The 13,216-nt window shown below is 35.9% G+C and overlaps 1 protein-coding gene across 5 annotated transcripts in view; it reads left to right on the top strand.

Moving 5' to 3' along the window:
- Window positions 1–13,216, top strand: part of Clasp1 (cytoplasmic linker associated protein 1) — a 269,273-nt gene that overhangs the window by 167,163 nt on the left and 88,894 nt on the right. For all 5 annotated transcript variants that reach the window (XM_077802326.1, XM_077802325.1, XM_077802322.1 and 2 more), the window contains one exon: window positions 10,960–11,067. In XM_077802326.1, the coding sequence (XP_077658452.1) occupies window positions 10,960–11,067 (108 nt within the window). The remainder of the gene's footprint in view (window positions 1–10,959; window positions 11,068–13,216) is intronic.

The raw sequence follows: 13,216 nt of genomic DNA, 5'->3' as shown, positions 1-13,216 counted from the left end.
GGATAATGACAACAACTGGAACTAGTTAGTTCATTTTCATGCATTATTAAGATGCTATAAAGAGCTAGCATACAAAGTGAACTGAGTTTTAGTTTGTGTGAAATTCTAGTTTTTAAATCTATAGTTCCGCTGGGATTGTAGCTCAGTGATAAGAGTGCTCACCTAGCACGTGTGAGGCCCTAGGTTCGATCCTCAGCACCACATTAAAAAAAAAAATAAAGTTATTGTGTCCAACTACAACTAAAAAATAAATATTAAAAAAAGGAATAAAAATAAATCTGTAGTTCCTAAGGGGAAAAAGTAGGAGTTTTTTTGTTTTTTTTTTTTTTAAAAAAGCTGAACACAGTCTCAAGATAATGTATCTCAAATATAAAGATTATCTGGTGCTTGCAAAAAAAAGAAACAGTCTTGGGTGTTTGCTTCTCAGGATGCTGATTAAGTTTGGAAGGATTGAGAGAATCTGAACTTCCAGCAAGCCTCACTGTTGACTCTTGGTGTTGGACAAGTTTGAGAAAGGAAACATTTTCTTTGGGCATTGAAACCTCTGACCAAATGAGAATCTCATTTGTCATAGCAAAAGGCTGAGGCTGGGTGTGGTTGTAAAGCTGAGTGGTTATTTTCTTCATTGGTTCAGCTGATATGAGTAACTTTTTATTTCTCCTTCCCATGGAAACAATCATGCATTAAGGCGGGGGGGGGGGGGGGGGATCCAAAAATCCAAGAAACAATCCTGAGTGCTTCCTCATTCTACCTAGCTGGAAATTGGAGGAGGAGTAGAATAATATAAGTGGAAAGGAAAGGAAAGACATTATATATATATTTTTTTTTTTCCCAGAATATCTGGATGTTTGATGTCTTTTCACAGAATTGTAATCAGCCCGTTATCCAACCTAGCCCTTGGAATTTTTTAAATATTTTTTTCTTCTCATCAGTTTAACATTCCTAAGTAAGGTCAGAATTGCCCTCTAAATAATTGTTGTGCAAAAGACCCACACTCTCTCTCTGGTCCTGCCTCTAGGAGGAGAAATAATGGAATGACCTAAGGGCTCTTAATTTTTAAGAGTGCAGAATCAGACACTAGAGAGCCTTATAGAAGGAGTGCAGGGAGTGTCCAACACCTGGAGCACCGCAGGCAGTCTAAGTCCTGCATGATGAGAGTGGGACAGGACAGGTGTCCCTGGCCAAGCTGTTACCTTGATGCTTACAGGGGTATTACTGTTCCTTTTGTGTAAACTTAGCTGATGATGCTTAGAAAAGCCATCCACCAGTAGTTAGGAAAAAAACACAGTGATAGTCACCTGGGGCCTTATGAGCATTTTCAGAATCCTTCTAGAATTTTTTCTTTTTGGTGCTGGAATTGAACCTTGCACATGCTAATGCAAGTGCTCCAACACTTTGCAGCACCTCCAGCCCTGGGCCCATTTTATTTTTTACCTCAGAGGCAAGAAGACATGATCTTTCAGCAGTGTGAGTCAGAGGATTTTGAATCAGTAGTAGTTGGATGCTCTAAATTAATAGTGTGGGCAAAAAAAGAAAATAAAAAATAAATAAAAGTTCAGGCAATACATTTGTATTTTGGCAACTTCAATATAGTGACTGAGGGGGGAAAAACACATGTGCCTATATATTTAATATTGAGGCAGGATCTTGCTAAGTTGCTCAAGCTAGCCTTGAATTAACAAACCTCCTGCCTCAGCCTCCCACAAATCTGTAATTATAGATGTGTGCCATCACACCCAGCTAGAAACAAAAATATTTTTAGGAATTATTTATTATACACAACAAGGAACCTTCTAATAGTTACAATTTATTAAGAAGAATTTTTATTTCTTTACAAAAAGTAAATTTTTGGACAGTTTATTTCTAGGTTATCTTTCAGTATGTTCATTAGTTTTGAAAACTGGGATGAAGAAACCATTTGTATTGTCTATTATGTTGCTCATGAGAAAATGTATGAATAGATATGGCAAAAAAATGCAAAGTCAAAGTCAAAGTTTAACTTAATAATTGAGGTTAAGTGAAAGTTAATTTATATAAAAATATATATAACTCATCTGCTCTTCAGGAAACAAACCTTACATTTTGGTTCAGTTAAACCTTAACATTTGGTATTGCTGTCTGTTTATCCAAGAACTCTGAAGTTTAAGTAATTGGCCTTTTTAGACAATGAAAAAAATGCATATTTCTAAATATAGAAGTAAGAGAGTAAGATTGTTTTACATTTTTCTTCTTAAAAGTATTAAAGAAAGGCAGCGGTGGTGGCTCAAGAGGAAGAGCGCTCACTTAGCATGTGTGAGGTGCTGGGTTCAATCCTCAGCACCGCATAAAAACAAAGATATTGTGTCCATCTATAACTAAAAAACAAATATTTTTTTAAGAAAGTATTAAAGTTTTCTTTGAAGGTAGTAGTTAGTACAGGTAGTAAAATGTATAATTGATGTGCTGGGATTGTGGCTCAATGGTAAAGCGCTTGCCTAGCACGGGTGGGGCCTGGGTTCGATCCTCAGCACTGCATAAAAATAAAGGTATTGTGTTTAAAAAAAAAAAAGGAAGAAAATTTTTTAAAAAATGTATAATTGATCAAGTTTTTACATTTGGTTCTACTAAAATGCTACATTTGAGTTGAGGTTGGTTTAATTGTGTCTCTAGGCAATGAGGTATAAAACCAACATACATATGCCAAGGTGTCCTAAAAAAGAGATTTACTTAAGAAAACCTTTTAATTTTTATAAATCGTAAATTGGGAATTTGCTTAAAAATTTTTTTAAAATATTTATTTTTAAGTTGTTAGTTGGACACAATACATTTATTTTATTTGTTTATTTTTATGTGGTGCTGAGGATCGAGTTCAGGGCCTCGTATGTGCTAGGCGATTGCTGTACCACTGAGCCACAACCCCAGCCCTGAAATTTTTGAAACCTGACAAAAAGCCCACTGATATGAAGCCATCTAGTGGTTTTCCAGTTGCCTAAGGTTAACCTGACGATAATCTATGCCTACAAGTTAAACCTAGTACCCAGGTTTCAGTTCCCATTTTGGAATCCTTTCTAGAAGAATTGACAGTGGGATGGAATGGAATCCTTATTATCAGTATTAAAAAGCTGCGAAGATAGAAACACTTGTTTATTCCAGGGATGTTGAAGGCTTTGCTCTCCTGCAGTTCTTTGGTTTTTCTGGTCATTTGTCTGCTTTTCTCTGGTCATGTTGGTTTGTTGGTGCATCTCTTGTTCTTCCCTCTAGAATTTTTCTTTGTTTTGTAGTTATTTATCTCTTATTTTTATTGCTCTTACTATGCTGTTATTTCTTCTTTCACATCTGTCTTCTTTCTTCTGTCTGTGTCACTTAATAGATCACATTATAGAGCTGAAGTATATTTATTCTTACTGGTTTTTGCAGTTATTTAGTAGACTTTGTTCTTCCTAGAACCCCAGAGCATTGTAAATCATTTCTTAAAACATATTCAGGCCCTTATAGTAATATTGCCAGCCCAACAGAGTGGAAATCAAACAAAAAAACACCTCTTTCTTTAAAGTACAACACAGCAGAGGTCTTTTAAACTGCACAGCTGTATTCCCAAAACAATTAAGAAAGGTTCACAAGCAAGAGGGCCACAAAGTGGTGTGACAAGCTTAAACTAATTTAAGGCTGCTCTGAGGACATACTTAGAATTGTGAATCACCGAGGCAGACAGGAGACAAGACCTTACCTCACCCAAGGTGACGTGAAGCCAGAATTGTCGAAGGACCATTTAGCCATGAAAGGTGCACTAGTGGGAAAAAAGAAAACTGTCTATATAGTGCCTTGATGTCTGTCTTGACATTGTCCTAGACGCAGGAGAAAACAACCTTCCATAATAATTTATAACTGAGCTGTATACTTAACAACTAAGTTGTTTTTGCTCCCCCTCTCCATTACCTGTGGTGTCTGGGAAGCCCTGGACTGATGAATCAATTGGAAGTGATTGACATCTGTAGACCCCAGAAGCACCTGACAGGAGCAAATGCTGAGCCTCCGTAGAGGAAGCCACTCTCAAATCTGACTCCTCAGGGTTTCCACACATTAAAATTAGCCAAATATCAGCTCATAATCCAAAATTATATTCATCACATGTGAGAACAAAGAAAAAGAGTAAGAAAAGTATGAACTCCTAAAACTTAAGGATCTGTTAGATGGAATATGAAATAACTGTATTTAAAGTATTTAAAAGTAAAAAAGAAATTTGTATTTCCTAGCAAGTTTAATAAGAATTTAGTAGGCGAATGATCCTCCCAATTGGGCATCACTGATTTGGAATAAAAGTTGTGAAGCCACCCTGCTCCAAACCCAGGAGCCCTAGAAGTGATGGCCAAAGCTGGCTTCCATGCTAAATTATTGTCTAATCCCTGGGGCCCTTGGGCATTTGCTGTGATAACTGTACAACATGTAGACAGAGGTAAATACAGGCCCATCAGAGACTATATTATCATCAGTGAACAAGATATTAACTTTCCTAAGCCAAAGAAGACAGAGGACAATGGGAAATTTGCCCATATTAGCTTTGTATTGGTTGGAGGGGGAAGTGCTAATGGTCCACTAAGAATTTGCAGCCATGAGGCAGCCTTCTTGCAAGTTTCCAATCAGAATTTATACTGCCTTTGTGGTCCAAAAAGGCCAAATGGGTAAATAATTTTAAAGTGGCTGTGGATTACTTGTGTCCACATGAACACTAGCAGAAGTAAGCATAGATACTCTCTGATGGAATTCAGCTTCAAATTATATCTTAAAGAATTCTCATAAAGTACCCCCGAAAAAGTGATCATTTTGTATATTAGTATTTCAAACAATAAAAAGAAATTTTAGAAATGGAGTAAAAAGACTGTAAGGAATCACCAAACAAAGTTTTGAAAAAGAACAAATGAACTTCTAGAAATGAAACTATAGCCAGTGTTTAAAATTAAAAACTGAACAGTTCTATTGAACAGCAGAATCATGGAAGCTGAAAACAGAATTCATGAATTTGGTAGAAATTGTCCAGTTTATAAGACAGGTTGGAAAATATGGCAGAGTTTAATTTACATGAAGAAATTTAATGTGTCTAATTGAGAATGAGACAGTGTTCACACAGAGAACAGTTGGGAATTTTACAGAATTGGTGGGAGTTATTAAGCATAGATTCAAGAGATTCAAGAAATCCTAAGCAGAATAAAAAATTCACAAACATACCACAGTGAAATTAAAGAGCACCAGAGACAAGAAAGAAGATATTGGAAGCAATCAGAAGAATTAAAGATATATATAAAAAATTGGGGAAATTGGAATCAGATCAATGAATTTTATCCATGTCCACATCCTGTTTTTTATTTTATTATAGTTTTGTAACATGTTACCATTGAGAGAAACAGGGAACAATCACATAGAAATTCTTTTCATTTCTTACAACTGCTTTTGAATTTTGAAAAGAAGCGAGCCCTTTGAACTACTCCATTCCCTCAAAATTATGATTAATAGAAGCTGCATTTTAAATAATATTATTTCAACTGTAAGAGTACTACTTTAAAGAAAGTAAAGTATACGACATCTTTTTAAAACTAAACAAAAGAATGAAACAAAGGAAAATGAAAAATCAAGACAAATAGAAAACATACATATAAACTGGCAAAAGTCAACTCCAGTGAACCAGACTCTTCATTTAAATGAAGAAGATGATTAGACTCTTTGTTGTTGTTAAAGATCTAGCTATATGATATGTAAGGGGACAAATCCAAATTAAAAAGACTACAGATGGACTGGGAAATATATAGAAGAAAGCTATTGAGGAATTATTAGTAGATCAAAAAGGAAAAAAAGCATTATTAAAGAGGATTACAATGTATCAATAAAACTTTTAATAAATAAGATATTATAGTTCTAGACTTCTATGAACCTAATTAAAATAGCCTCAAAATGTATTAATATGTATTTGCAAATTCATCCATACAGTGGGAGATTTATAAAATATGGAGTTTTGAAAAGGTAATATATTCTCAGTTTAAAACTCAGAAAACATAAAAAGGCTAAAGATTCCCAGTTAAAAGATTCCCCAGTTTTCGTCCTTCATTTGCTTACTTTCTACCTCTTTCCCCAGGCCACAACAATGTAACCCTTGTCTTAATTTCCTTATTACCCTAAGTTTCTTATATTTTTATATTTGCTTATAATAGCAAATATAAAAAATTTTGTAGTGTGTTTACACACACTATTCTGCATCTTGTTTATTTTCACTTATTAGGCGTTAAGGTCTTTCCATGTTGAATCAAGACCTCCTCATTCATTGTTACTATGACATTATATCCCACTGCATGGACAGAGTTTATTTAACCACTCCCCTATTGATGGGCATTTGGGTTGTTTCTGGTGTTTTCCTATCACAAACACTGCTTCCAAGATTAACCTTTGTATCCATTACTTTGCATGTGGGTAAATTACCCAAAGAAGAGTTGTTAAGTCAGAAGTGTGTATGTACTTTTGTGATAGCTGATGCCAAATATTTCTCTGTGGGAGCTATTCTAATGTTCACTCTCATCAGTGTAGAGTATCTGCTCCCCCACATGCCAGAATGTCACCAAATTCTAGATGTTTTTGTCAGTATGGTAGGTGATAACTGGTATTCTTAATGGCATCTTAAGTTTTTTCTTATTATAGTGAATCTGAGCACTTTTTCATACATTTAGAGCCATTTTTGTTTTCTTTTAATTCTCTATTCCTGGTCTTTGCCCATTTTTCTATGGCAGTGGTATTCTGGAGCTTGGCTTGTAGCAGTTCAAAAAAGCCGGTTGTTAAATTTTTAGGAATTTTGTAAGATTTCTAAAATCACGTTCCATAGCCTCAAATGGACCATGGCGGCAATAGTTGCACCATGGTAATTGGAAAACATTGCAAATCAGTGGGACATCCCTCCACTTATTCTTAAACCAGCATGCCACTGGTTGTAGGACTTATTATTAATTCTTAGGACCCCTTTATATATTAAAGAAATGAGCCCTTTGTGATACAAATTGCAAAAAGTTTTTCCTAATTTCACTTTTTCTTGAATTTGCTCATGGTTTTCTTTTTTTGACATGCTTGGATTTAAAAAATATTAAGTAATTTATTGATTTATTAATTCCCGCCACTGGGGATCGATCCTGGGGTTTCACACATGCTAAGCAAGTATTCTACCACTCAGCTACACTTTCAGTCTTTTTTTACTTCTTTTAGATCATAGAAAGTTTTTCACTGTGTTACAAAGAATTATTTCCATGTGTCCTTTTAGAACATTTGTGGTTTCACAAATTTCACATTTAAAAAAAAAATTAGTTGTAGATGGACACAATGCCTTTATTTAATTCATTTGTTTTTATGCAGTGCTGAGGATCAAACCCAGTTCCTCACATGTGCTTGGCAAGCACTCTACCACTGAGCTACACCCCAGCCCTTGCATTTTAATCTTAGGTTCATTTGCTGTTTTTAATGATACAAAGTGTGAAATATGATCCCATTCATTTTTCCAAAGCAAAATATTATCAAATGAAATTCTTAGTGTATATTTTTTAAATGTAGGACAATGTGCTGAACTCCTATCAGGTTTTGTGGGGTGAAGCAAAAACAAAGCTTAGAGGGAAATTCATAGTCTTAAATTTATATTAGAAGAGACTAATTTAGGAGTTGAATTTCAGTCTATTAGAAAAGCAAACAAGGGGCTGGGGATGTGGCTCAAGCGGTAGCGCGCTCGCCTGGCATCCGTGCGGCCTGGGTTCGATCCTCAGCACCACATACAAACAAAGATGTTGTGTCCGCCGAGAACTAAAAAAAAATAAATAAATATGAAAAATTCTCTCTCTCTCTCTCTCTCTCTCTCTCTCTCCTCTCTCACTTTCTCTAAAAAAAATAAAATAAAATAAATAGAGAGAAAGATAAATTAAAAAAAAAAAAAAGAAAAGCAAACAAAGTCAACCCAGAGAAGAGTAGGAAGAAAATAATGAAGATAAGAGTAAAAACTAATAAAATAGAAAATAAACACTCAGTAGCGAGGGTTAAGAAACATAAAATTCAATTCTTTGAAAACTAATAAAATTTGCAAACTTTGGGAAACGTCAATTGAAGCAGAAAAAAGGTACAAGTTAACTATGAAGATAAAGTAGTTGAAAATGTGGATCAATAGGAGGCAACTTATTTTGATAATTTAAAAAATAATTATAGACAAATTTCAGGAAAACCCAAAACTATTTTATTAAAACAAACAATTTGAGTAGTTGTAAGACTACATTAAGTACTTTAATCTGTTAAAACTTGTAGGGAGAGAGGGAGCATGGGAGGAATAGAGGAACTCTAGATAGGGCAGAGGGGAGAAAAGAGGGGAAGGGAGTGGGTTAGCAATGATGGTGGAATGTGATGGACATCATTATCCAAAGTACATATATGAAGACATGAATTGGTGTGAACATAATTTATATACAGATATGAAAAATTATGTTCTTACATGTGTAGTAAGAATTGTGATGTATTCCACTGTCATGCGTTTAAAAAATAAAAGCAGTTTTTAAAAAATCTGTTAAAACTCTCTTACCCTACACCTCCCAAAAAAGAAATGGGGAGAGGAGAGGCAGAAATTGGGCAGCAGATACCAGATAAGAGCCAGATAAGCCAGATAAGAGGAAGTATTTTTAGTGTTCTACAGCACAATAAGGAGTCTATAGTTTAACAATTTGTTATACATTTTAGAAAGACTTAAAAGAGAGGAGTTCAGAGGTTCCCAATGTGACGAAATGGTTAAAGTTTAATTGGAGAGAAATGCTAATTACCTTAGTTTGATCATTACACATTGTATGAATGTATCAAATTATTCCATAAATATGTACAATTAGTTAACATGGTAAAAATTTTTTTTTAAAGATACTTACCATGCTCACTCAGATGGTTATGTATACAAGTTGTCTCAGGTGTTGAAACATTTCAATCTTAAGAAAAAGTCAAAACAGAAAAGGAAGGAACTCCTCTCACTGGTTTAACCTTAGCATTAGAGTGCAATGCACATGTTCTCTGTGGTGTGTGTGTATGACATGACCACATGGTATATCCCAGGTTTAGTTCACATTCAGGTAAAAAGCTCTTATTTCAAAAGATGCAGAGCATCAGAAACTTCAATGAACATTTATGACAAAAGTTCTTAGCTACTAGCATAGAAATGAATATTTTTAACCTGTTAAGATTATATATACTATGACATTTCAGATATATTTTTTTTTCATACTATTGGGGTGCTCTACCACTGAGCTATATCCCCAGCAAGCCCCACCACCTCACTTTTCTTTCTTTTTTCTTTTTTTTTGAGACAGGGTCAAGGTCTTACCAAGTTAAGACTGTCCTCAAATTTGTAATCCTCCTGCCCTTGTCTCCTGAGTCACTGGCATTATAGTATGCCACCATGCCTGGCTCAGAATTGGTTTTAAATCTGGTTTTGAGTCACCAATGCCTGTCTACCCTCACTGCTTTTATTTAGCATAGTGATACATGACTAAGACAGCCCATTAATGGCAAAAAAATTTAAATGATTTGAAGGGAAGCAGTTGGCGTCTTATTTGTAGATAACATTCTGTTTCGATACCTCCAAATAGTCTATATACAAGTCAGTGGAATTGGTAAAAGTTTAACAGCATTCCTAGGGTTAAGATAAGAATATAGTGATTAATTACATTTTTATATGTCAATAATAGTTATAAATTATAATTTAATAAAATATACTGTGTAGAATTTTTTAAAAAGCACCTGTGATGAGTCTATAAAAATTGAGTCAGACCTTTGGAAAAGACGACAAAAGTAGCATTGTAAGTCAATAAGAAGAGTTAAGTAAATTTAATCTGAGTATTGGTCAGTGGTATGGAAAAAATCCCCTTAGGGTCCTCACAAATACAGTATTGAGCAAAGCAGTGCATTTTAGGGAAAAATATAACTTGTGTTACAATTTAAATTTTAAATTATTCAAAACAGTGCCATGTATTTTCTTGGCTATGGAAGTATATTTATTTACAAAATAAGAAATGCAAGGAAATGCTGGACACTTGAGTTTGTTTAAGATCTTGTTACCAAATGTTGGAGGAAGACATAGATTTAAGGGGGTAGCAAAGAGGGTTTTTGTTTTTAAGCCAAATGGGCTACATGTTCAGTTTAAAAATCTTTTTGTAATTTAAAATAAGAAATTAGACTCAGTAATTTCTCCATGTTCATTTTGTCTGATTGCTTTGGTGACTTAGGAGAATCAAAGGACCTCATTCATAGGCCAGCTGACCTGCCAGGCACAGGTATCCAAACCAGTGGTGTGACATAAACAAATCTTCTTTGTTTCTCTGTTTTCCCATCTTAAAATGGCAACAGTTTCTTCTTATGTTGTGAAGATTCCAAGTAGACATATAGTTTCTAATAGGGTAAACAATATAACTTAATTCTCATGTAGATTCTATAATTTTTGTATATCTTTCCTTAAATTTCTACTATAAGTGATTGATTGCAGTTTTTTTTTTTTTTAATGTTGTGCTTTCTTTATTATTCCTTACTTTTCTTTCTTAAGCCTCCTTCAGGCCTTGGGATTGTTTTTCTGCATTTCTTTTCTGCAAGCTTTGCCAGATGCTGGGGTACATGAAACTTTGAACAATATAAGAAGGCAGAAGAAGTTCACATTAGTTCCTGTTTTCCCTGTCAGACCCATTCTGATTGGATTGGCAGGAGAGGCATTTTGTGCTCCCTTGAAATCAGAGAAGCCCTGTGGAGAATTTTTTAAAAACTGTCATTCTTGATCATCCTGGTATCAGATCTCACTTGGGGGGGGAAGACTTGGTTCAAAAAAAGCCCCTGCTTCCTACATAGTTGACTCCATCAGTGCCCTTTGCTCGTGATGTAGGTTCTTTTCTCAAGTAGGTCACACTTGCTAAAAATGTTACGGAAACATGTTTTTTCTATGTCCTCCAGGTCGCATACGCACAAGAAGACAAAGCTCCGGGAGTGCCACCAATGTTGCTTCTACACCTTCTGACAGTCGGGGCCGAAGTCGTGCTAAAGTGGTTTCACAGTCTCAGCGTAAGATTACCCTAGTTTCCTTCTTGATAACCTTAGTTTCATTCAACAGCATGTTCTCCAGTTGAGCAGTTCACAGTATTTGAACTGGTTTCAAGGGAAAGATGCACTTTTGTGGCTCTAAGATACTGTGGTAATCACATTATTTCTTGGTAAGATTACAAAATGGATTATTCCAGTCATAATCTGGTGTCCTTTCCAGGTGACTTAAACCTTGTGCTGGTTAAGCATTAAAGTATACTCTCTTCCCATTCTGAAGTCTCTCAAATTGAAACCTATCTGTTCTGTGACCCATTTTTGTTATTGACAAGGAACCCTTCTGATGTAATTTTAGGGCAGAACCTGTACAGAAATAATGAATGCTGAGTTTTTTCCAGGGGTAAATAAGTAAATCCATTAAATGCTCCCCCTTTAACCCTCTGTGCTAACATTTATAGCCTGCACCTGTCTTCTCACCAGTGTGGGCTCTTGCTTTGCCTAGCTGCCCCTGCTCGCTTCCATGATTGCTTTTCTGTATATGTGAAGTCAGTTCATTTGAGAGCTCAGCTAGGAAAGCAGTGTAGCTGGAATGGATTAATTCTGATCAGTGTCCAAATCCAACCTTGCTGTCTCACTTTCCTGTTCCATGTAGGCGTGAGTGGTCTGCTGCCTCTGTGCACAAAGAGCGTGCCCCAGGGCAAAGGGAGTGTGGGCAGAAAGGGTCTTTCTGTCCTCAGGAGCTGCACATATTCACATTCCCTTAGCAAAGCTTCTTTAGCTGGCATGAATCTATCACCATCTTGTCCCCAGGAGCTGTCTAGCTCTTGTGGGGTACTTACTACAGCCAAACCTTGGGATCTTGCTTAGTATTGAGAATGCCCATTATAATCCCGTGAATTTAGATTTTTTTCCATGTCCCTTTTGGCAACTGTAGTCCTCATGTTAAAAAGTTTAGATCTTTTTGCCAAGAATAGTGGAAAGTCAGTCCCTTTGCTGCCTCTAGTGAGGCTACAGAATCTTTCTGACATATGTGGTAAGGTGTAGTACAGTATGCAACAAACACATGCTTCAGTGTCACACAAACCTGATTCCTTTATATCCTCGCTCCAGTGGGATGTTGGATGAATCTTTTAACTTGGTGGGCCTTTGTTTCACTGTCTGTAAATGGAGCCGAAACAAAGCCCACCCGCATGGGGCTTTTGTGAGGATTTATTAAGAAATATGAAGCTAGCCTGTGATGGACACTCAGTAAACAGAAACAGGCATTAGAACCATATTGGCTTCAGCCTGAATCAAGTGGCCTTTATCCATGACCACTATGAGGCTTAGGAAAGAAATCTAGGGATGAATTTCTGTGATGGGGAATACTGTGAGGCTAGAATAGACTCTGTTAAGTGAAGAAAGTCTTACTTCTCTGGGTTTTCCATTCAGATCTGGGTGTAGGTATTACCCAGAAGCTTCTGCCTTGGCAGCTGGCTGCACCTCAATTCATTCTTGGGTTGAATTCTTGTGATTCCTGGAATGTCCAGCCATGTCCTCATAAACGTTGGTCAGATCTTACTATGAATAACTCTTCTTGACCAGAAATGTAATGAAGGTCAATATAAAGAAATTTAGTCTAATAAAAACCATCTTTGCCTTTAACTGTGCAGTGTTATTTCCTTCTGTAGAGATGAGGGTTGAACAGTAGTAAGCATTTCTTTTAGTCTGCTGTTCATTGGCATTGGCCTCTGCAGGGTTCCTGCCTCAGCTAGGTCAATACTGTATCCCTCCCTCCCTAGTATAGGTTTTAGGAATCCATTTGTTACTTGTGCTTAGGGAGTGGTGAAGATCAAAATTCCTTCTCTAGAGAGACTCAGTGGGGTAGAGCTTTTTAATTCTGTATACTTATCAACATACTGAAGCTGGCCCTAGGGATCCACTTTAAACCTCTTTAGCTTTATTTTACTTGCCTGACTAACCCACGGGAAGGGAGACCACCAAACAGCAGCATATGGTTAAGCCTGCACCGTAAGCCTATGCGTATAAATTAAATACTTTTAGCAATTATTTCAATAAGAAATCGACATAAATGCACCTATATGTATATGTACATATGTTATAAAACAGAATTGATAGTTCCTGTTTAATACTAAGTACGTTTTATTAATATTAGATTTACAGCCCTTAATAA

This window comes from Urocitellus parryii, chromosome 1 (assembly GCF_045843805.1).
Source record: "Urocitellus parryii isolate mUroPar1 chromosome 1, mUroPar1.hap1, whole genome shotgun sequence".
NCBI classification, from domain to species: Eukaryota; Metazoa; Chordata; class Mammalia; order Rodentia; family Sciuridae; genus Urocitellus; species Urocitellus parryii.
The sequence above is the reverse complement of the archived record's forward strand: the minus strand, read 5'-3'. Positions and strand labels throughout refer to the sequence as shown.